Source organism: Lampetra fluviatilis, chromosome 23, assembly GCF_964198595.1.
Source record: "Lampetra fluviatilis chromosome 23, kcLamFluv1.1, whole genome shotgun sequence".
NCBI classification, from domain to species: Eukaryota; Metazoa; Chordata; class Hyperoartia; order Petromyzontiformes; family Petromyzontidae; genus Lampetra; species Lampetra fluviatilis.
In genome coordinates this window covers 4,845,406-4,871,248 of record NC_136297.1, presented here as the reverse complement: position 1 = coordinate 4,871,248, position 25,843 = coordinate 4,845,406, and the positions used below count along the sequence as shown (strand labels likewise).

At 53.1% G+C, this 25,843-nt stretch overlaps 1 protein-coding gene across 1 annotated transcript; it reads right to left on the bottom strand.

The window, feature by feature from the left end:
• Positions 1 to 1,364: 1,364 nt before the first annotated feature.
• On the bottom strand, positions 1,365 to 25,843 carry LOC144940623 (regulating synaptic membrane exocytosis protein 4-like). Its single transcript, XM_078866879.1, has 8 exons — positions 25,667 to 25,843; positions 24,768 to 24,877; positions 16,498 to 16,643; positions 11,040 to 11,223; positions 8,021 to 8,133; positions 6,438 to 6,539; positions 5,010 to 5,149; positions 1,365 to 4,283 (listed from the first exon to the last, which is right to left on the bottom strand). The coding sequence occupies exons 3-8, from the start codon at positions 16,631 to 16,633 to the stop codon at positions 3,693 to 3,695; spliced, it is 1,266 nt and encodes a 421-aa protein (XP_078723005.1). The 5' UTR covers positions 16,634 to 16,643; positions 24,768 to 24,877; positions 25,667 to 25,843; the 3' UTR covers positions 1,365 to 3,692.

The window sequence follows — 25,843 nt, the reverse complement described above, 5'->3', positions numbered from 1 at the left end:
GCTTTCGTGACTGCAGGGATTCATATTCTTGGTTCTTGGGCCTCCATAGAGCCCAATGTGTAGTGTATAGTAGTGTAGTGTATAGTTGTATAGTGAATGGTAGTGTATAGTGGTGAAGTGTATAGTAGTGTATAGTGTAGTGTAAAGTAGTGTAGTGTATAGTGTAGTGTAAAGTAGTGTAGTGCCTCCATAGAGCCCAATGCGTAGTGTATAGTGTAGTGTATAGTGTAGTTTATAGTAGTGTAGTGTATAGTGTAGTGTAAAGTAGTGTAGTGCCTCCATAGAGCCCAATGCGTAGTGTATAGTGTAGTGTATAGTGTAGTTTATAGTAGTGTAGTGTATAGTGTAGTGTAAAGTAGTGTAGTGCCTCCATAGAGCCCAATGTGTTCGCTTACCGACCATTCCCCTGTTAACAACAAGCTGTTGTAGCTACAGTAAATAACAATTAATGCATTAATTAACTGTTTCTTTTAATAAATTGTGTGTTTCTACTGTTGTTGGTATCTGTAAATATGAATAGCCAGTATTTAAATATGATAAAGTACGTTTTTCGGGTCAAAGATGGTAACTTTCGATGCTATCGGAACGATTGAAGCCTTTAACGTGCATTTCCTGTACTCGCTTAACGACCAAATCACTTGACGACCGGTTCCGCGGAACCAATCACCGTCGTTGAGAGGGATTCAGCTGCATTTGACACTTTCTGATTGTGCTATCGCCGTTGTGCTATGAACCGGGGGGGGGGGGGGGGGAACCCATTTGGAAATCTCGCAGAGCGGAGTTGCGTCACCCCACGTGTTAGGGAACGACCCCGCTGAAGCGGACATGGCAGAGCTACCTCTGAGATCCCTTCAAATGTGCCAATGGTGTAAATGCTTACCCCGAGCTCTCATACTCTGATGGTGCATTGTCTTTGAGTTGTGCGCCTTTTGGCGTCATCTGGTCCAACCCATGTGAGACTAGGCTCTAAGGAAAGCTGTCTCGGGTGTGGACCAATCAACTTCAAGGACAGTGCATACATTATCAGAGTTATGTTTTTTGTTTGCATTATGGCTACAGGTATTGTGGTCTATGCAAACATGACTCCTCGTAAAAAAGGTGTTAGTTTTGTTGCCAGATAAGAGGGTAAAAAACCAATTATCATATTTTTTACTGGCAAATGAGGTACCAATGATGTGCCTGCTTTCATCCGCACGCACGCGCGTGCACGATGGGGCGGCGCTCGTTCTGCCGCGGAGGCAAATGCTCGTCGCGCGGCAGTTGAACCGATCGATATTTTTTCATCTTCTTGGTTCTTTCGGTAAAGTCACGTAGAAGGGAATTAATAAAATAAAAATAAAAAAACATAATAAAATGACGGGAAACATTAAAAACGAGAAGCGTCCGACTTTCGCGCCACGCTTAAAAAAACATAATAAAATGTTTTTATTTTTTATTTTATTATTTCCCTTCTACGTGACTTTACCGAAAGAACCAAGAAGATGAATCCCTGCAGTCACGAAAGCTTTAAATCTAAATACATTTTTTCAATTCTCGGATTTCTAATTTAGCCAAAGGAAGTTCAAACTTTCCGTTAAATCGAATGCGAGCGAGTGGTTTTTTGTTTCGGCGGTCGTCGAGTGACCGGGCTGAGAACGTCGACGTCGGTATGACTCGAGTCCTCGGCTCCATCGCTGATTCGAACCCAGGAGTTCGGCGGTGCCGGCTCGGAACGTACGACCCCCACCTCCCCCGGAGCCCACCCAAGAACCGTGACGGGAAACATTAAAAACGAGAAGCGTCCGACTTTCGCGCCACGCTTGGCCATAGGCTTTGGCGCACGACAAAGCCTATGGCGCCACGCTTGATCAGAGCAGAGGTCGCAACCGGGTACCCGATACCCGTACCCTACCCGATATCCGGCTACCCGTACCCGGCCGGGTACGGGTACGGGTACCCAGTTGCGACCTCTGCCGTGCGCCCGACGCAGCCCTGGATCCCCGACGTTCAGAGCGCTCCGTTCTTTAAGTGCGGAGTCGCCACAGGCGGTCGGCGTTGTCACCCGCGGCGTTGTCCGTGTTGCGCAAGGTTCCAATGGCTCGCTCGCCGGCACGAAGATCGCAACGGGACAGCCCTTTTTTGTTGGATGGATATTAATAAATAATGAATGCTTCGGTAAGATTGTTAATTATTATTATTTCATAATCAACGTTTTTGGGTTTAGATCGCGTTATTCATAAATGTGTCATAACCCTCCACCACCCGACACGGCCAATCAGTAAAAAAGTGTCACCTTGACAAAAGACAAATAGTTCACTGCTTTAGCCCACCGGTGTGTTGAAGCGTGAAGCCACAACATTTACAATTTGAGTAGTACGACGTTTCGCTGGTAATTGCATCCAGCATCATCGGGCAATTCGCCAGAATGGTGAGGCTCTGCTCTGTCTCCCGTTCTTACATAGAGCATTATTTATTATTTTGTAAAGATCAATCGGCATCAGTGCCGCGGGGGTCCCCTCTTTCGTGTGAGGCCCGGTGCCAAGCGGCTCTTTGCTTACCGCCACCGCCCCCCCCCCACCCCCAACCTGTCTGGGCAGCCCTGATCAGGATAGCGCAGCAGCAGCAGCAGCAGCTGACGACGACGACGATGACGGGAGGTGCACGTCGCAGATTTTAACCGCACCACCACCGCCGCCAACACAGCCACCACCGCCACCACCGCCACCACCACCGTCTCGTCCTCCACCCCCCCCCCATCGTCGCCGCTGCCTCTCGCGTCCGTTCTGACCTCGCTTCTCGCTCGCGCAACGTCCGCCCCCGACAACGCAACGACGTTCGGCGAATTGGGCGGCAAGGGGGTCATTTTGACGGTGATGATCATCTTAGAAAATCGTGTTGGGGAAGTCTTGTGACCCGTCTATTGCGTCTGATCTCAGAAACGAGTCTGCTGGCGTTAGTCGTTGAATCTAGAACAAATAGGTGGTTCCTGCTGCGTGGGGTGGTTCCGAACACTAATCCTTAACCCTAACCGCTAAGCTCTAATTCTAGATTTGAAGCTTTCATGACTGCAAGGATTCATATTCTTAGGCTTTTTCGGTAAAGTCACGTAGGTAAAAATTAAAATTAATAAAAATAAAATAAAAAATAAAATAAAAATCACGACGTTTCGGACTGTTCCACCTGAAGACGTAAGCTTGTGTTGCCTCCGAAACGTCGTGATTTTTATTTTATTTTTTATTTTTTACTTTTATTAATTTTTATTTTTTTTACCTACGTGACTTTACCGCTAAGCTCTAATTCATTAGTAACCCTAAAGCTACAGCCTAACCCCTATACCCCATCAGCCTTAACTCAAAACCCTAACGCTAACCCTCCAGAGTAACAACAGCTAGCGCTAAGCTCGATCCCGAACACTCCACAGACACCAACCAAGGGGCCTCCCCCTCCGTATTCCATGAGCTGGGGGCTACCGACGCAAAATAGTGAATAGGGCAGCGAATGGGCGGAAACGCAACAACCTCGGGACGAAAAAATCTCCCCGACGATCGTAATAAAAATAAATAAAAACTGTGGAACATCAGTATCAGAGACTCGCTCTCCCAAGCACCTCCCCCCCCCCCCGCTCACTCTGTCTCCCGTGGCAGCGTCTCCCTCACGGCGCGACGCAGCAGCAGCAGCAGCATCGTCGCCCCCCTCCGGCCTCTCGTCCCCCTTCACGACGCCTCTCCTCTCACCTCGCCGTAACTCAGCGGCCGCTCCAGCGAACTCGCGCCGGCCATCGGTGCCGCCGCCGCGGCCCCTCCGGCCCCTCCGGCCGCGTGGCCCTCGAAGCTGGGGCTCGGCGTGATGAGCGAGCGCGAGCCGAAGGGGCTCGGCGAGAGCGACTCGACGCCCGGCGAGAGCGACTCGTAGCCCGGCGAGCTGGGGTCGAGCGCCGACGCGCTCTCCAGCGACGACTCGGAGATGGCGCGCGCCGTGGGCCGCCCCGCCAGCAGGGCGCCGGCGCCGCGCGGGAACAGCCGGTACCACGCCGGGGCGTGGCACTCGGCGGCAGCGATGGTCGAGACGGGGGGGGCGCCGGCGGCGGCGGCGGCAGGGGCCGCGGCGTCCGTGCCCCCGGAGTCGCCGGCGTTGGCACCGCTGCTGTTGTTGTTGTTGTTGGCACCGCCGCCACCGCCGCTCTCCTCTTCGTCTTCGTCGCCGGTCGAGGAGGCAGGGTGCAGGCCCAGCTCGTCCAGAGCGATCTGAGCCAGCCCCATGAAGGACTTGCTGTCGCGCCGGCTGTAGTCGCCCCACAGCACCACCTGGGAGGGAGGGAGGGAGCCACTGGGAGGGAGCCACTGGGAGGGAGCCACTGGGAGGGAGGGAGGGAGCCACTGGGAGGGAGCCACTGGGAGGGAGCCACTGGGAGGGAGCCACTGGGAGGGAGCCACTGGGAGGGAGCCACTGGGAGGGAGCCACTGGGCAGTTGGAGGGAGCAGCCACCCCCTACCCCCCTACGGCAACAACGGAGCCACGCTCACAACAATGAGCGGAGCGCCGGGCAGATAAAACGGTCGTCTCGGTCGGTCAACTCACAGCACCTGGGTCTGCACCGTGACCTCCTGCCAGCAAAGAGCCACACGTCACGTGGCCTCAAAGTGCACCTAGCCTGGCACAGGCGCCGTGGTGGGGACGCAATCTGCATTTGGTGGCGAACTGCGGCTTTTCTTGTTGCTGCCGCTGCTGTGGTGAGTGGGGGAGTGTGGCGAATGTGGTGAGTTGGCGAGTGGCGAGTGCGGCTAGCGTGGCGAGTGCGGCGAGCCGGGGACTGTGGCGAGCGTGGCGAGTGTGGCGAGCGTGGCGAGTGTGGCGAGCGTGGCGAGTGTGGCGAGCGTGGCGAGTGTGGCGAGCGTGGCGAGTGTGGCGAGCGTGGCGAGTGTGGCGAGCGTGGCGAGTGTGGCGAGCGTGGCGAGTGTGTTGAGCGTGGCGAGTGTGGTGAGCGTGGCGAGTGTGGTGAGCGTGGCCGCTGGTGGTGAGTGCGACCTCACCTGGAGGACCTTCCCGCGCGGGGTCTCGTCGAAGGTCAGCTTGTGGTGGAAGTCCGGCTCGAGCGAGCGCTGCGCGGCACGCACCTTGCGCTTGTCCACGCACGCCCCCCCGCACAGCAGGTACACCTTCACCGTGAGCACTGTCAAGACACAGACACAGGCAAAGATCCCCCGCGTAGCCTCCACACACCGACCGGGGCAAGTGAGGACACAGGCACAGGCAAAGATCCCCCGCGTAGCCTCCACACCACACAGCAGGTACACCTTTACCGTGAGCACTGCCACACACAGACACAGGCAAAGATCCCCTGCGTAGCCTCCACGCACCGACCGGGGCAAGTGAGGACACAGGCACAGGCAAAGATCCCCCGCGTAGCCTCCACGCACCGACCGGGGCAAGTGAGGACACAGACACAGGCAAAGATCCCCCGTGTAGCCTCCACACACCGACCGTGGCAAGTGAGGACACAGACACAGGCAAAGATCCCCCGTGTAGCCTCCACACACCGACCGTGGCAAGTGAGGACACAGGCACAGACAAAGATCCCCTGCGTAGCCTCTACGCACCGCACAGCAGGTACACCTTCACCGTGAGCACTGCCACACACAGACAAAGATCCCCCGCGTAGCCTCCATGCACCCACCGGGGCAAGTGAGGACACAGGCACAGGCAAAGATCCCCCGCGTAGCCTCCACGCACCAGTGGGGGTGTGTGAGCGAGCAGCGTTGATGAAGGCCGCCATGGCACACAAGGGGGTGGGTGGCCAGCACTACGCCCGGCTGACGTTATCACCAATGAGTACCCCGTGTGATGTTCACACTGATATTGGCCGTGAGTGGGAATCGAACTCGGGTTGCTGGGTTCATAGCGCAGCGCTGTAAGCGCTGAACATGCAAACACACACACACAGAGTTCCACACACACACACACAGTCTCCGTTTCATCACTTCATCTGTTGTGACGTGGTTGTGACGTAGTTGTGGCGTGGTTGTGGCGTGGTGTGGGTTTGGTTGTGGTGTGGTTGTGGCGTGCTGTGGTTGTGGTGTTGTTGTGCTGTTGTGTGGTTGGTTGTGGGATGGTTTGTGGCGTGGTTGTGGCGTGGTGTGGGTTTGGTTGTGGTTTGGTTGTGGCGTGCTGTGGTTGTGCTGTTGTGTGGGTTTGGTTGTGGGGTTGTTGTGCTCTGCTGTGGATGTGGCGTGTTTGTGGTGTGGTTGTGGCGTGGTGTGCCATAACGTGGTTGTGCTTTGGTTGCGAGGTGGTTGTGGAGTGGTGTGGCATGGCATGGTTGTGGTTTCGTTGTGGGGTGGTTTTTGGCGTGGCATGACATGCTGGTCGGGTGATTGTGGCATTGGTTGTGGTGTGGTTGTGGCGTGGTTGTGGTTGTGACGTGGTTGTGGCGTGGTTGTGGTCGTGGTTGTGGCTCTCACGTGGCAGTGTCTTGGCTCCGGGTTTCGGAACGAGGTTGCGGGCTCGCAGCAGATCCACAGTGAGGCCCTCGTCCTTCAGAGAGACGCCCAGCTCCACGTCCCCTACACACACCACATACACCACCACCACATACACACACTCACTGGTCATCACCACACACGGCACACACCAACACACAGCACACACCACCACCACACACAGCACACACCACCACCACACACACCACCAGCACACACCACCAGCACACACACACCACCAGCACACACACACCACCAGCACACACACAGCACACACCACCACACACACACCACTACCACACACAGCACACACCACCACCACCACACACCACACACAGCATACACCACCATCACCACACACGGCACACACCAACACACAGCACACACCACCACCACACACAGCACACACCACCACCACACACACCACCACACACACCACCAGCATACACCACCACCACCACACACAGCAAACACCACCACCACCACACACACCACCACCACACACAGCACACACCACCACCACACACACACACACAGCACACACCACCACCACACACCACACACACCACCACCAAACACACCACCACCACACACACCACCATAGACACCACCACCAACACACAGCACACACCAACACACACCACCACCACCACACACACCACCACCACACACACCACCACCACACACAGCACACACCACCACCACACACACCACCACCACACACATCACCACCAACACACAGCACACACCAAGACACAGAACACACCAATACACACCACATTCACATACCACCACACACAGCACACACCACCACCACACACACCACCACCAACACACAGCACACACCACCACATACCCCACCACACACAGCACACACCACCACCACACACACCACCACCACACACACCACCACCAACACCCAGCACACACCAAGACACAGAACACACCAATACACAGAACAAACCAATACACACAGCACATTCACATACCACCACGTACACACACTCCCCATTCATTGCACACGGTGGTAGTGTTGCGTTAGTGGTGATATTATTGTAGTTGTTGTTGGTGTTGGGCTAATTTTGGTGGTGGTGGTGGTGGTGATGGTGGTATTGGTGGCGGTGGTGTTATTGTTGGTGGTGATGGTGGTATTGGTGGTGTTGTTGGTGGTGGTATTGGTGTTGGTGGTGATAGTGGTGTTGGTGGTGTTGTTGGTGGTGGTGGTGTTGGTATTAGTATTGGTGGTGGTGTTGGTGGTGGTGTTGTTGTTGTTGGTGGTGTTGGTGTTGGTGGTGTAATTGTGGGTGGTGATGGTGGTTGTGGCATTGGCAGTGGTGCTCTTGGTGGTATTGATAGTGGTGTTATTCTTTGGTTGTGTTGGTTGTGGTCTTGTTGGTGGTGGTGGTGGTGGTGTTGGTATTAGTATTGGTAGTGGTGTTGGTGGTGTTGGTGGTATTAATAGTGTATTAGTAGAGTATTATTAGTGTTGTTGGTGGTGGTGTTGGTATTAGTATTGGTGGTGTTGTTGGTGGTGGTGTTGTTGTTGTTGTTGGTGGTTGCCGTGCCGAGGGAGAGGGTGGCCAGGCTCTGTCTCCCTGCCACTTGGCCCGGCCCCAGTCCGTCCAGGAAGCCGCTCAGCTCAGCGTGGGAGTGCAGCCTCACCTGGGGGTACAGCGCCCTGCCACAACCACAACAACCACCACCACAACAATTACTATTGAGGGGTACAGCGCCCTGCCACAACAACCACAACAACCACCACAACAACAATTACTATTGAGGGGTACAGCGCCCTGCCACAACCACAACAACCACCACAACAACAATTACTATTGGGGGGTACAGCGCCCTGCCACAACCACAACAACCACAACAGCCACCACAACAATTACTATTGGGGGGTACAGCGCCCTGCCACAACCACAACAACCACAACAACAATTACTATTGAGGGGTACAGCGCCCTGCCACAACCACAACAACCACCACAACAACAATTACTATTGAGGGGTACAGCGCCCTGCCACAACCACAACAACCACCACAACAACAATTACTATTGAGGGGTACAGCGCCCTGCCACAACCACAACAACCACCACAACAACAATTACTATTGGGGGGTACAGCGCCCTGCCACAACCACAACAACCACCACAACAACAATTACTATTGAGGGGTACAGCGCCCTGCCACAACCACAACAACCACCACAACAACAATTACTATTGAGGGGTACAGCGCCCTGCCACAACCACAACAACCACCACAACAACAATTACTATTGAGGGGTACAGCGCCCTGCCACAACCACAACAACCACCACAACAACAATTACTATTGAGGGGTACAGCGCCCTGCCACAACCACAACAACCACCACAACAACAATTACTATTGAGGGGTACAGCGCCCTGCCACAACCACAACAACCACCACAACAACAATTACTATTGAGGGGTACAGCGCCCTGCCACAACCACAACAACCACCACAACAACAATTACTATTGAGGGGTACAGCGCCCTGCCACAACCACAACAACCACCACAACAACAATTACTATTGAGGGGTACAGCGCCCTGCCACAACCACAACACGCACAACAATTACTATGGCGGGGGGGCACAGTGCCCTACCACAACCACCACAACAATTACAATTTGGGGGTACAGCGCTCTACCACAACCACAACCACCACAACAATTTCTATTGGGGGGTACAGCACTCTACCACAACCACAACCACCACAACAATTACAATTGGGGGGTACAGCGCTCTACCACAACCACAACCACCACAACAATTTCTATTGGGGGGTACAGCACTCTACCACAACCACAACCACCACAACAATTTCTATTGGGGGGTACAGCGCTCTACCACAACCACAACCACCACAACAATTACAATTTGGGGGTACAGCGCTCTACCACAACCACAACCACCACAACAATTACTATTGGGGGGTACAGCACTCTACCACAACCACAACCACCACAACAATTACAATTTGGGGGTACAGCGCCCTGCGTCAACTAGCTACGGCCTAGCCACCCTTACCTTTAACCACTCAACCGTGCCCTGTTCTGTGCTCCCTACTAAACTCACCCTCACACCATGCCCACCTTACAACTGCTCCTGCTGCATTGCTCCTGCTGCCCCCACTGCCCCATGCTGCCCCGACCTTCCTCTGCTGACCCCGTGCTTCCGCTGCTGCCCTGTACTGCCCCGTGCTGCCCTGTACTGCCCCGTGCTGCCCTGTACTGCCCCCAAGCTGCCCTGTACTGCCCCCATGCTGCCCTGTACTGCCCCGTGCTGCCCTGTACTGCCCCCAAGCTGCCCTGTACTGCCCCCAAGCTGCCCTGTACTGCCCCCGTGCTGCCCTGTACTGCCCCCGTGCTGCCCTGTACTGCCCCGTGCTGCCCTGTACTGCCCCCAAGCTGCCCTGTACTGCCCCCATGCTGCCCTGTACTGCCCCGTGCTGCCCTGTACTGCCCCCAAGCTGCCCTGTACTGCCCCCATGCTGCCCTGTACTGCCCCGTGCTGCCCTGTACTGCCCCCAAGCTGCCCTGTACTGCCCCCAAGCTGCCCTGTACTGCCCCCAAGCTGCCCTGTACTGCCCCCAAGCTGCCCTGTACTGCCCCCATGCTGCCCTGTACTGCCCCCGAGCTGACCTGTACTGCCGCCGAGCTGCCCTGTACTGCCCCGTGCTGCCCTGTCCTGCCCCCGTGCTGCCCTGTACTGCCCCGTGCTGCCCTGTCCTACCCCCGTGCTGCCCTGTACTGCCCCCATGCTTCCTCTGCTTTCCCCGTGCTGCCCTGTACTGCCCCCAAGCTGCCCTGTACTGCCCCCATGCTGCCCTGTACTGCCCCGTGCTGCCCTGTACTGCCCCCAAGCTGCCCTGTACTGCCCCCAAGCTGCCCTGTACTGCCCCCATGCTGCTCTGTACTGCCCCCATGCTGCCCTGTACTGCCCCCAAGCTGCCCTGTACTGCCCCCATGCTGCCCTGTACTGCCCCCGAGCTGACCTGTACTGCCGCCGAGCTGCCCTGTACTGCCCCGTGCTGCCCTGTACTGCCCCCGTGCTGCCCTGTACTTCCCCCATGCTTCCTCTGCTTTCCCCGTGCTGCCCTGTACTGCCCCCAAGCTGCCCTGTACTGCCCTCATGCTGCCCTGTACTGCCCCGTGCTGCCCTGTACTGCCCCCAAGCTGCCCTGTACTGCCCCCAAGCTGCCCTGTACTGCCTCCATGCTGCTCTGTACTGCCCCCATGCTGCCCTGTACTGCCCCCAAGCTGCCCTGTACTGCCCCCATGCTGCCCTGTACTGCCCCCGAGCTGACCTGTACTGCCGCCGAGCTGCCCTGTACTGCCCCGTGCTGCCCTATCCTGCCCCCGTGCAGCCCTGTACTGCCCCGTGCTGCCCTGTCCTACCCCCATGCTTCCTCTGCTTTCCCCGTGCCTCCGCTGTTGCTCTGTGTACTGCCCCCACGCTGCCCCCGATATTCCTCTGCTGCTCTGTGCTCACCCCCCCCCCCCCCGACTCGCGTGCTGCCCCCCTCCCTCCCCCGTGCTGTGGCCGCGTACAGAGTGGACTCGCAGGGCAGGCTGTGAGCTCGGCTGGAGACGGAGGCGCGGGGGTGCGGGGTGGGGGTGGGCCGGGGGGAGAGGCCGGCAGGGGGGGGCGCCCCCCCCCGGGGGGAGCGCGTGGGGGGCTCCGCCGCCAAACCCGTCTCCGTGCTGCGCCGCACCGTGCTGTGCCGACGCACACCTGGGGGTAGAGGGGGGGGCATTGGGGGGAGGGCATGGGGGGGGCACGGAGGGGAGGGCATGGCGGGGCATTGGAGGAAGGGCATGGGGGGGCATGGGGTGGAGGGCATGGGGGGGGGCATTGGGGGGAGGGCATGGGGGGAGGGCATGGGGGGAGGGCATGGGGGGGCATTTAAGGGAGGGAATGGGGGGAGGGCATGGGGGGGCATGGGGTGGAGGGCATGGGGGGGGCATTTGGGGGAGGGCATGGGGGGGCATTGAAAGGAGGGCATTGGAGGGAGGGCATGGGGGGGCATGGGGTGGAGGGCATGGGGGGGGCATTGGGGGGAGGGCATGGGGGGGGCATTGGGGGGAGGGCATGGGGGGGGGCATGGGGTGGAGGGCATGGGGGGGGGCATTGGGGGGAGGGCATGGGGGGAGGGCATGGGGGGAGGGCATGGGGGGGCATTGGAGGGAGGGCATGGGGGGAGGGCATGGGGGGGCATGGGGTGGAGGGCATGGGGGGGCATTGGGGGGAGGGCATGGGGGGGCATTGGAGGGAGGGCATGGGGGGGCATGGGGTGGAGGGCATGGGGGGGAAGCATTGGGGGGAGGGCATGGGGGGGCATTGGAGGGAGGGCATGGGGGGGCATGGGGTGGAGGGCATGGGGGGGAAGCATTGGGGGGAGGGCATGGGGGGGCATTGGGGGGAGGGCATTGGGAGGGGGTAAATTGGGGGGCATGGGGGGGGGGACAGACAAAAAGTATTCATATTTAAACATGTTTCTATGTTACCAGGTAAGGCCCCACTGAGCTATGTGGTTCTTCTTCAGAAGTGGCCTGGCCATCACAAACGACAGCTCAACGAAGTTGCTGGTCATCAGTGTGTGGAAATGTACAGCAGCCCAAATACTCTAAACGCGCGACGTTGATTCTAAATGTGGAGGGGGAAACACCGGAGGATCCGGAGAAGAATCTACGCGACCACGGGGAGAGAGAGAAAGAGACACCGCAAATTCCAAATATACAGCAGCAGGCGTCAGGGTCGGGATCTACCCCATGACCTCATGCATACCAGGCGAGGTAGTTAACATCTCCGAGCCACCGTGGCACCCCTTACTTTTGGGTAAGGGTGCCGCCATCTCGACCCTGACGCCTGCTGTTGTATATTTAGAGTTTGCGTGTCTCTCTCTCATCATCATCAAGGTGGCTATGAGATGTTAACTCCCTCGCCTGGTATGCAGGAGATCGTGGGTTCGATCCCGACCCTGACGCCTGCTGCTGTATATTTAGAGTTTGCAGTGTGTCTCTCTCTCTCTCTCTCCCTGTGGTCGCGTGGATTTTTCATCGGGTCCTCCGGGTTTTCCCCTCCACATTTAGAATCAACATCACGCCTTTTCTTCGGAGTATTTGGCTCCCGCAAAAAACATTTCCACGTTGAGCTGTCATTTGTGGCGGCCAGGTCACGTCCGAAAATTTAAAAAGCTACATAGCTCAGTGGGCCTTACCTGGTACAATAAAAAATAGTCGAGTTTTAAAGATCTCCCCGTGTGGCCCACGACGCGCAGCTGGGGGGGGGGGGGGCGGGGGGGGCGATGCTGCACGTGGCCGCCTGCAACACAGCGGCAGTGGGATGCAGCGGCTTCGAGAGGGGTTGGTGGAACACGCGCGCCCACCGATCCCCACGGCTCGCCCCGTGCGCGTCGCGAGGAGGTGGCCGTTGCAGCCGTGGTTCGCCACGGTTTTAGTTTGGCAGCGTTTCGTCATTGCAAGGCCCTACCCGCTGGCCAATGGCGGCTTTTGGTGGCCTTTAGCGCGACCCCATGACGTCAGTGCCGGGTTATCCTAGCAGCACAAGTAGTAGCTACTACATTTCGATTTAAAGCTTTCGTGACTGCAGGGATTCATCGTCTTGATTCTTTCGGTAAAGTCACGTAGAAGGGAAATAATAAAATAATAAAAATAAAACATAACTTTTTATGTTTTATTATTATTTTATTATTTTCCTTGCACGTGACTTTACCGAAAGAACCAAGAAGATAGTAGCTACTTCATATGTAGTAGCTACTACATGTGTAGTAGCTACTACATATGTAGTAGCTACTACACATGTAGTAGCTACGGGCCCCGCACTTTCAAGGGCACCGCGCTAAATGCTTTCGAGCTATCAATTCCGGTTCAGTGATTCTGCACTAGCTCTATTACTATAGTATTATACCGCCTTCAACTTTTGTGAACGACTGGGTGTTTAAGGTTAGCGATTTGTCTGTCGTATTATCCGGTTGTATAGCAAATGAAAAAATTACAATTACTTTACTATGCAAGTAAAACATGTATGTGTTTTAATATTAACGGGGTTTTTTTTTTTATAACACCCTAATGCAGGGGTCGGCAACCAAAATAACAAGAAGAGCCATTTCTTTCCAATTCGGTACAAAATTCAGTATTTCAAGAGCCGCAATGCATCTGAGTACATACTGTACATACGTACATATCGTCAAGAAGCAGCCCGCAAAGAGCCGCATGCGGCTCCGGAGCCGTAGGTTGCCGACCCCTGCCCTAATGGATTCAAATGCGTGGCAGGCCCTCAAAACGGATTATGTCTTATCGGCGAAAGTGTCCCACCACCCCCGCCCCCTGAAAATTAGTGAAGGAAACTGGGTTAGGGCAATAATACTGTAATCATAATGAGCTCAACTCGTAACGCTGCGCTGCTGCACAGTATCCGCTCCTCGCTCTCGTAGAGATAGGAGAGGACGACTCAGGGAGAGGGGGGACGACTCAGAGATGGGGACGACTCAGGGAGAGAGAAGGGACGACTCAGAGAGAGGGGACGAGTCATAGAGAGAGGGGGCGACTAAGAGAGAAAGAGAGAGGACGACTCAGGGACGACACATAGAGGGGACGACTCAGAGAAAGGGATGACTCAGACAGAGAGAGGGGGTACGACTCATAGAGGGGACGACTCAGAGGGGGGATAACTCAGAGAGAGAGGACGACTCAGAGAGAGAGGGAGGGGGGACGACTCAGAGAGAGAGAGAGGACGACTCAGAGAGGGGACGACTCAGAGAAAGTGAGGGGGGACGGCTCAGAGAGAGAGAGGACGACTCATAGAGGGGACGACTCATAGAGGGGACGACTCAAAGAGAGAGTGAGGGGGGACGGCTCAGAGAGGGGACGACTCAGAGAGAGGGGGGGACGGCTCAGAGAGAGAGAGGACGTCTCAGAGAGGGGACGACTCAGAGAGAGAGAGGACGACTGAGAGAGGGGACGACTCAGAGAGGGAGGAGGAGGACGACTCAGAGACGCCAGGAGAAGGAACCACAGACGAGTGGGGAGGCAGCGGCAGCAGCCACGTGGTGATTAGAAGCCGGCGCTACCAACAATTGCCCAAGCTCTGCGATCCACTGTTTATATGAATGTGCTATTGGGGAGAACACGCACACTCAAAATATACAGCAGGCGTCAGGGTCAGGATCGAACCCGGCTGCTTGCGTTGTGGCCGAAACGTCGTGAGAATTATTTTATTATGTTTTCTTTTTATTATTTTATTATTTCCATTCTACGTGAATTTACCGAAAGAACCAAGAAGATGCATCCCTGCAGTCACGAAAGCTTTAAATAGAAATTTAAATCAGGCAAGGTGGTTAACATCTCGCCACCGTGGTGCCAATAATGAATGTTTACGCGTGGAAGGAAAGCGGAGCGCCCAGAGAAAACCCACGCACGCGAGGGGGAAACGCTCTATCCCCGTGCAGGCGGAACAGATGGAAGTCCACATCTTTGCTTCTAGATTTGAAGCTTTCGTGACTGCAAGGATTCATATTCTTAGGTTTTTTCGGTAAAGTCACGTAGGTAAAAAGTTAAAATTAATAAAAGTAAAATAAAATAAAAAGTAAAATAAAATAAAAATCCGAAACGTCGTGATTTTTATTTTACTTTTATTAATTTTAACTTTTTTCCTACGTGACTTTACCGAAAAAACCTAAGAATACACATCTTTGCTGTGCCGCCTTCTCCTGGCAGAGCCATGGGGTACGGCTAACGGCTCCTCCTCGACGCCCACCCACGGGCAAGGGAAGTTTCACAGCATGTCTGTGTGATCCACTAACCCCTTGCTGTTGCCTCCACAGTGATGGACTAGAGGTCACGTGGTTAGCCGCCACCTAACCCTACTACACACGCGTGTCCAGCAAAACAAAGATCCCCCGTATAGCCTTCAACAGAGCGTTGGGGCATGTGCTGTTACCGAGCAGCTGAAGGTTCGAGTTGCCAAACGTCAGCCTCGAAATCTTAATGACTTGGAGAAGATCTGCAAAGAGGAGTGGGACAAAATCCCTCCTGAGATGTGTGCAAACCTGGTGGCCAACTACAAGAAACGTCTGACCTCTGTGATTGCCAACAAGGGTTTTGTCACCAAGTACTAAGTCATGTTTTGCAGAAGGGGTCAAATACTTATTTCCCTCATTAAAATGCAAATCAATTTATAACATTTTTGACATGCGTTTTTCTGGATTTTGTTGTTGTTATTCTGTCTCTCACTGTTCAAATAAACCTACCATTAAAATTATAGACTGATCATTTCTTTGTCAGTGGGCAAACGTACAAAATCAGCAGGGGGTCAAATACTTTTTTCCCCTCACTGTATGAAGGCCACGCACTCTGGTGCACGAGGGGGGTGGGTGGCCAACACCACGCCCGGCCGCCTTTGTCTCTCCAGTACTCATGTTAACGACACCGCACCGGGTGCTCATTTGAGGCGGTTCAGAGAATCGTCGCTGGCGTTGGTGGGCCGTGAGCGGGAATCGAACTCGGGTTGCCGGGTTCGTAGCGCAGCGCGCTGACCGCGACACCGCCGCTCCCCAATTCACTCGGCAAGCATCGCATACAAAGACAAAGGCACCCCGGGTAGCCTTCACAGCCCATCGGGACAAGTGCTGTTAGCGAGCACGGCGCACGAGGGGGTGGGTGGCCAACACCACGCCCGGCAGCATTTGTCTCACCCCAGCGGCGATGTTTTTCGATTTAAAGCTTTCGCGACTGCAGGGATTCATCTTCTTGGTTCTTTCGGTAAAGTCACGTAGAAGGGAAGTCATAAAATAATAAAAATAAAACATAATAAAATAATATAATAATATTATATAATAAAATAATAGTTTCATTTTTCTTATTTTATTACTTCCCTTCTACGTGACTTTACCGAGAGAACCAAGAAGAAGACCCAGCGGCGATGTTTACAACACACCGCAACCAGGTACCCATTCGAGGCTGAGTCGACCTAAACGCATGCACGCACCCGCACCGGGGTGCGAGCCGGGAGGCGAGAGGCAGGGCAGGTAGAGGGAGAGCGCCTCCAGGGAAGACGAGAGGCTGTTCCTGCGGGGAGTGGAGCGCGGGAGACGGAGTCCCAGCGTCAGGCGTTGCTTTCCCATCGCCGTGGGCCTGAGGAACACCACCATTGACATGAGCAAAGACAAAGATCCCCCGTATAGCCTTCGCAGACTGTTGGGGGGGGCAAGTGCTGTTCGTTAAAGGCCGACACGGCACACGAGGGGGTGGGTGGCCAGCACCACGCCCGGCCGCCTTTGTCTCACAGCAGTGGCGATTGTTAACTACACACCGCACCAGGTACTCATTCGAGGCTGAGTCGACCTAAAGGAGGCACAGGAGCGGTTCAGATTTCGTCACTGGTCTTGGTGGCCGTGAGCGCGAATGGAAGAACCATCTTCACGTGCGCATCAAGGAGGCGCACGTGAAGAGATGGCCTGATGGCCCAGCAAAAGGCAGCCTGGCGAACGGCAACGTCGCTGCTTGACGTCACGGTCACTGACGTCACGGTCACTGACGTCACGGTCACTGACGTCACGGTCACTGACGTCACGGTCACTGACGTCACGGTCACTGACGTCACGGTCACTGACGTCACGGTCACTGACGTCACGGTCACTGACGTCACGGTCACTGACGTCACGGTCACTGACGTCACGGTCACTGACGTCACGGTCACTGACGTCACGGTCACTGACGTCACGGTCACTGACGTCACGGTCACTGACGTCACGGTCACTGACGTCACCCACGTGGTCGCCGTGAATAGCAACAACATCAACGGCCCTCACTGTTACTCATGGCCGACGTCAACATCGGAATAATTACCGACAACAACAACAACATCGTCAACAACGTCGTCGCCGTGAGTAGCGTTGCTATCATCATCATCATCATCGCCAATAACAAAAATCATCATCGACAACATCCGCATTGTTATCAGTGCCGGATTAAGCTAGTGCGGGGCCTGTAGTATATGTTATTTTAAAAAAAAACGTTAATATTAAAACACATACATATTTTACTTGCATAGTAAAACAATTGTAATGTTTAATTTGCTATACAGCCAGATAATACGACAAATCGCTAACCTTAAACACTCAGTCGTTCATAAAAGTTGAAGGCGGTATAGTACTATAGTAATAGAGCAAGTGCAGAATCACTGAACCGGAATTGATAGCTTGAAAGTGCTCGGCCCGTAGCATTTGTAGCTACTTGTGCAACTAGGATAATCCGGCACTGATCATTATCATCATCAAAGTAAAATTGCCATCATTAACACCATCGTTGACATCATCATACATTCTTCATCATCATCATCATTGACATCGCCAGTGTTACTGCCATCAACATCGACACCATCGCTGACCGCAAACGATCCATCATCGTGAAGGTCACCGCGATATGGTGGGTGGGGTAGGTGGCGGGAGCGGTGGCGCAGCAGTGAGCACACTGCGCTAGAAACCCGATTGCCAACGCTCCGTTAACTATTCTCATTACAGGATTACCGCTCACCGAGTTTACCTTTCTCTCGCCCCCCCCCCATCTCTCCCCTCTCTCTTCATCTCTCTCTCCTCCTCGCCACCTTTGTTTTTCTCCCTGCCTATGCCCAGTCTCGTCCCACCCTCAGAGTTTGACGACATCAACCCCCCCACCCTCACAACCTCCGTCTGTTTGTGTCTGTCTCTATATCTACTCGTGCCTGTTTCTGCCTGCCTGCCTCTGTGTTCGTCTCGCTCTGTTTGATGCTGCCCGTCTCTGTCTATGCATCTCTAAAATGACTCAATGTATGCAAGTATGTTGAACTTCTTTTGCACCGTACGTAGCCAACCGTGCTAACAACACTAAACACAACAAGAAGCAGTTCTAAAAAAATGAGTTTGTCAATCTAGATGATGATTTCAAAATGCATAGCTCCGGTGGCTTCATAACATCGGAAAGAAGAGCGTTCCAGACGGCCGCAGAAGCGCATCTGAAAGCGCCGCGCGAAGGAGTGACCGTCTTTGTTCGATGGCTCACAGCGAAAAGCCGCTTCTACGAGAACGACCACCGGAGTTCGCGTGATGGTTTATGCTCCTTGATCAGCAAGGTATTGTGGTTCCTTTGTGTCAAGCACTTTGTGTGTAATTATAGCAAAGACAAAGATCCCCCCTATAGCCTGAACAGACTGTTAGAACAAGTGCTGTTAGCGAGTAGCACCTATGAAGGCCGGCACGGCACACGAGGAGGTACTGTAGGTGGTGTGGCCAAAACCACGCCCAGCCACTTTCGTCTCCCCAGTGGCGCAGTTTACACACCGGTACCAGGTACCCATTTGAGGCTGAGTCGACCTACAGTAGGAGGGGCCTAGGACCGGTTCAGAAAATCACACAGCAGCAGCAGCAGCAATCAACATCACCCCCTTCTGCGTGAGCCTGGCAGGACCCTCCTGAAAAAGAGTCATGAGACTCAGTGAAACTTTCCTGGGTCAACAAGCGGAATGATAATCATCTCTCCATAATAGAGGGGGTTAAATCGCGTAAATATAAATGTGTCGTTAAACCCGCCACCACCCGACACAGCCAATTAGTTAAGGCTTGTCACGTCAAAAAAACATGCCAATTAGTTACTAGTACAGCACACCGGTGTGTTGGAGAGTAAACGCACAACATTTACAATTCGAGTACGACGTTTCGCCAGCGATCACAACCGGCATAATCAGGCGAGAGCCAGATTTGTTATGGATATTATTGGTCGCGAAAACCTCCGTGCTAAGTCATCATCTCTGTCGGGGTCGTTATCTCTTGGTTGCCTTATCTGCCCGTCTCTGTCTTTCTGTCTCTATCTCTACGTATCTGTTTCACCGTCTCTGCACTGCAAGAGATACAGCGCCGCGGTGGCGAGATGTTAACAAACTCGCCTGGTATACAGGATGGGTTGTGGGTTCGATCCTGACTGACGCCTGCTGTTGTATATTTGGAGTTTGCGTGTCTCTCTCTCTCTCATCATCATCACGGTGGCTAGGAGATGTTAACTACCTCGCGTGGTCTACAGGAGGTCGTGGGTTGGATCCCGACCCTGACGCCCGCTGTTGTATATTTGGAGTTTGCGTGTTTCTCTCCCCGTGGTCGTTTGGATTTGTTCTGGGTCCTCCGGTTTTTCCCTCCACATTAAAGTATTTGGCTGTAATAATAATTTCCACGTGATAAGCCACTTCGTTGAGTTATCATTTGTGGCCATGTCGCTTCTGAGTTGGGCTTTACTTGGTAAAATAAAAAATACTTAATAGTTTAGTTTTTATGTTTTACGTCTACTACAAGACAAAGACCCCCCGTATAGCTTTAACAGACTTTTGGGGCAAGTGTTATGCGCGAGCACCTATCAACGACGGCACACGAGTGGGTGGGTGGCTAACACCACGCCCGGCCGCCTTTGTCTCTGCAGTGGCGATGTTTACACATTGCACCAGGCACTCATTTGAGGATGAGATGACCTAAGGGGAGACCCAGAATCGGTTTAGAAAATCGTCACTCTTATTGCGACGAATATCGGGAGCGAGAATCGAACCGGGTTCGTAGCGCAGCGTGCTAACCACTGCACCACCGCTCCCCACCGATAAGGGTACAGACACAGACACACTTTATACATGGATGTCGCTCTCTCTGTCTCCATGACTATGTCTCCCCATCTCTCTCTCCGCGTCTCTCCTGTCTCACTTTACGCATGCGTCACTGATAAACGTATAGATTCTTCTAATTCACAAGCTGATTCAATAATTATCTCCCACTCTTGTGTGTCTGGATGTGTATGTGCGTGGCCACCCAACCCCTCGTGTGCCGTGCCGGCCTTCATAGGTCCCACGCTAATGGCACTTGCCTCAAAAGTCTGTTAAGGCGTAGTACTAATCACATACCTGCATTTCCCATAAATATGCTAAATAAATATGCTAAATTCCTCTTGATATGCAAATTATTTTGTCAAGGCGCCCTTCCCCCCTTCCAACCCAGCTTAAATATACGCTCCAAGCGTGGTGGTGTTTCATTCAGACGCTGTCTCCCCGACAAACCTGGTCTTCACCTGAGGACGGCTGCTTGCGTTGTGGCCGAAACGTCGTGAGAATTATTTTATTATGTTTTATTTTTATTATTTTATTACTTCCCTTCTACGTGACTTTACCGAAAGAACCAGCAAGATGAATCCCTGCAGTCACGAAAGCTTTAAATCGAAATTTAAATCTGTTAAGGCTATACGGGGGATCTTTGTCTTTGTAGTGGGGAGCGTTTGCGCAGCGATCAGCCGTCGAACCCGCGACCCGAGCTCGCTTCTGGCTCACGGCCAACGCCGGTGGCGATCATCTGAACCGGTCCTAGTCCTTCCCTGGATCGACTCAGCCTCAAAATGAGTACCCGGCGTGGGTGTGTAAACATCACCACTTGGCAGGCAAAGGCGGCCGGGCATGGTGCTGGCCACCCACCCCCTCGTGTGCCATGCCGGCTTTCATAGGTGCTTCTCGTGGACAGCACTTGCCCCTGAAGGCTATATGGGGGAACTTTGTGAGTGCGAGATGTACAGTACATCACACCCTCTCCCCCCCCCCCGTGTCTATCTCGTACCGTGTGGCTTTCCGAGTACTGTACAAGAGGTTCTGATAACACCCGTGAGATCATTCTGGACCAAATCATTCCTCTATATCCGATTCGCTTGCGTTCTACATTCATTCATTCATTCCAAGCAACACTCACCCGATCATGCCAACACCCTCCGAACACCGCTGACCGCTGAGTCTCGTCGCTCATGCACAGGAGGAGCCTGCGAGAGCGCTTAGCGGCCTGCGTCCATCGTTCTCCCGGAGTGGGGCAGCTGACAGTTTTATAGAATTGGCAATTAAGCTTAAAAAAGCAGGCTACAGTCGACATTATAGATTACCAGTACGCTCACCGAGATTAAGAACCAGGCTACAGTCGACATTATAGATTGCCAGTACGCTCACCGAGATTAAGAACCAGGCTACAGTCGACATTATAGATTGCCAGTACGCTCACCGAGATTAAGAACCAGGTTACAGTCGACATTATAGATTGCCAGTACGCTCACCGAGATTAAGAACCAGACTACAGTCGATATTATAGATTGCCAGTACGCTCACCGAGATTAAGAACCTGGCTACAGTCGACATTATAGATTGCCAGTACGCTCACCGAGATTAAGAACCAGGCTACAGTCTATATTATAGATTGCCAGCACACTCACCGAGATTAAGAACCAGGCTACAGTTGACATTATAGACTGCCAGTACACTCACCCAGCTGAATAACCATTGCTACAGTCTACGTTATAGATTGCCAGTACGCTCACCGAGATTAAGAACCAGGCTACAGTCGACATTATAGACTGCCAGTACACTCACCCAGCTTAATAACCATTGCTACAGTCTACATTATAGATTGCCAGTACGCTCACCGAGATTAAGAACCAGGCTACAGTCGCCATTATAGATTGCCAGTACACTCACCCAGCTTAATAACCATTGCTACAGTCTACATTATAGATTGCCAGTACGCTCACCGAGATTAAGAACCAGGCTACAGTCGACATTATAGACTGCCAGTACACTCACCAAACTCAATAACCAGGCTATAGTCTATATTATAGACTGCCAGTACACTCACCCCGCTTAATAACCAAGCTACGGTCTACATTATAGACTGCCAGTACACTCACCCAGCTTAATAACCAAGCTACGGTCTACATTAAGGACTGCCAGTACACTCACCCAGCTTAATAACCAGGCTACAGTCTACATTAAAGACTGCCAGTTTCCTCACTCCGATTAAGAACCAGGCTACAGTCTCCATTAGTGTTTTTTTGTTTTTCAATTATTTTCATTTCATTTTTTTTATTCACTTATTTTTATATCTACGCGACTTTACCGGAAGATATTCTTAGGTTTTTTCGGTAAAGTCACGTAGGTAAAACATTAAAATTTATAAAATAAAAATTCAATAAAAATCACGACGTTCCGTCTTCAGGTGGAACCGTCACAGCACGATTGCTGTATCAAGTAAGATACAGCAATCGTGCTGTGACGGTTTTATTTTATTTTTATTTTATTAATGAAAATTTTTAACCTACGTGACTTTACCGAAAAAACCTAAGAATATGAATCCTTGCAGTCACGAAAGCTTCAAATCTAGAATTTACCGAAAAAACCTAAGAATATGGCTATTTTCTTTTTAAAAAATGCCCCCACCTCCGCCACTCCACCTCCCCCACACATTTCCCACCGACGCCCTCTGGCGCCTGGCCAACGATGGAGGAGTAGGCCAAAACACCATCGAGAGCAGTGGTTCTTCACCTTTCACTGCAGCCTTGGACCCCTTTGCTCCTCAGTCGTTAACAACGAAAGCCGTCTCTGGTGTGGACCAATCAGTTTCAAGGACAAATGCACTATATTATCAGGGTGTGTTTTTTGGTTGCATTTTGACCACAAGTATTGTGGTTAATGCACACGTGATTCCTCGTAAAAAGGTTTCAGTTTTGTTGCCAGAAAAAAGGGGGGAAAAAACCCTTATTATTAAAGTAAGTTGTAACTTAACGTGTCTGTGATTAATTTGTGTGTCGATAATTTACCTTCTAAATATAAAAAAAAATCTGCCCGTGTCTCGCACGCACAGAAAGGGCATCTCGCAACCCCAGAGGGTGCGTGCCACCCCAGGTGAAGAGGCACTGGGCTAGAGGCTAGGCAGGTGCATAAGCACAGCACTCGCTGGGCCGTGGCCAGTGCCATCAATGTGTGTGTGTGATGCATCTTTGAGCATCTATTACTTCATCGGTATTGTTATCATGATTATCGTAATCGATGTTCCATACCCCCGCCCTGTACTGCACCAGTGCCGCCTACAATCCACCGCTGGTTGAACCGAGGGGCAGTTCACTTCGCCTTGTCGCTTGTGGGCGGTTTGCTCACAGCCATACTTCACCATGCCCGTCGTCAGCCGGTGTCGTGCGTGCCCCGAGTAACTGATGTCATCGCCGTGCCCGGCAAACTTGACCTTCTGACCTGACCCTCGTATGGTTAACAAGGTGAAGACGATAATTGTCTTTTTACCCTTCTATCTGGCAACAAAACTGACACCTTTTTTTTTTACAAGGAGTCATGTTTGCATAGACCACAATACCTGCAGCCATAATGCAAACAAAAAACATAACTCTGATAATGTATGCACTGTCCTTGAAGTTGATTGGTCCACACCCGAGACAGCTTTCCTTAGAGCCTAGTCTCACATGGGTTGGACCAGATGACGCCAAAAGGCGCACAACTCAAAGACAATGCACCATCAGAGTATGAGAGCTCGGGGTAAGCATTTACACCATTGGAACCTCATTTGCCAGTAAAAAATATGATAATTATTTTTTTACCCTTCTATCTGGCAACAAAACTGACGGGCTACATCGTAGGTGCGGAAACATAGAAGTACAACACAACAATTGACTTTGGGCCGCACTGCCCTCTGCTGACCGCCACGGCACTGCCTGGAATACGCCTGTAATACCTGGGGTGCACGGTGGTAGGTGGGGAGCGGTGGTGGAACGGTTAGCGCTACGCTGCGCTACGAACCCGGCGACCCGAATTCGATTCCCGCACACGGCCAACACCCAGTGACGATTATCTGAACCGGTCCTGGGCCTCCCCTAGGTTGACTCAGCCTCAAAATGAGTACCTGGTGCGGTGTGTAGTAAACATCGCCACTGGGGAGACAACGGCTGGCCACCCACCCCCTCGTGTGCCGTGCCGGCCTCTATAGGTGCTACTCGCTAATATCGCTTGCCCCAACATTCTGTTGAGGCTATACGGGGGATCTTTGCCTTTGCACGGAGGTAGTCGCCCACCCAATCGCGATCCAGGCTCGAACCTGCTTAGCTTCCCGAGATCTGAGTGCCATCGAGCGCACGTCTGATGCTTCGGTCACGGGGCCGTGTCGCCCATGGGATGAATGGGATGAGGGGGCTGGGGGCGGGGTGTTGTTTGACCATACTTCACCGCGCTGGTCAGTGCGGGTTCGTGAAGGGTGGGTGCAGGGGGAGAGATTAGCCGCGGCGGTTGGGAATCGAACGAATGTTGTGGCAGGGATTCTTAGAGCACAGCGCGCTAACCACTGCGCCACCGCTCGCTCCCCCCCCCATATGTATGATTAATATTTACGGTCCTTTGAAGATGAACGGAAGCCATCAAGGGCGCGCTCTCGCTCTCTCTCTCACCTCGTATCTGCTGCGTATCGCTCCTCGTGTCCGTCTCTCCACGCCGTTGTACTGTACTCAGACACGTCGCCCTGAGACGTGGGGGGAGAGGCGATGGAGGCGTCGTCGGGCTGGAGTTGAGACGGGGGATGGAGGAGGAGAGGGGGGGGAGAGAAATGAATAATGACCATCAGCCATGTGCAATCCACTGCTGGATGAAGGCATCCCACCCCCCAATACAATCGCCACCTCCGCCTAGCGCAAAACGCGAACGGTGAAGAATTGTCGGTGTCAGTGTAACGCGTCGGTGTCTTTCGCGAGCAATGTCATCATCCGTAGTAGAGGTGTTTTTTTTGTGTGTCGTCAAAGGTGTGTCACGTAAACGGAACGTGCCAGTTAGTTACTAGTAGAGCACACGGCGGGTTTGTGTGTCGGAGAGCAAATCCACACACACAATTTTTTTTTTTAAATGTGCTGACGGCGGCGGCCAAAGGAGATGTGGAGCCACGCGAACGAGAGAGAGAGAAGGGGGAGGGGACCTCCACCGTGGAGACGGAGTGTGTGAAGGGGTTCTGGATGGATGGATCGATAGATAAAACATCGCGGGGTGGATCGTAAGAGGGAGCAGGGAGAGGATGACTTCATTCAACAGTGGATAGATCAAGGCTCACGCTGCTGCTGATGATGATGATGCAGGATACATTTAAATTGCTATAGTGTTAATTAACATGGTTATTGACAGCTGCATCCGTGCAGCAACACAACCGCGGCGTGTAAAAAAAATACAGAAATCATGAAGACGAACTCAAAAAAAACAGATCGATGTAATATTCTAATCGACAATGAAATTCGTTATTTTTTTTTGGTTGTTAAATTATCCAAACATCAAATGTCCAACTCGAGGTTTGTAGCATACACACCGTGCAGACGCCGTCACAACAACCACCGTCTGTGGCGATGGTGTTGGTGGTGGTGTTGGTGGTGTTGGCTGCGTTGTGCGCTCGTCTCCGATGGACATCCGCACGAAGTGTGTCGTGAGAGAGCGCGCTGTGTGTGTGTGCCGTGTGTGCAGAGAGAGGGAGGGAGGGATGGAGATG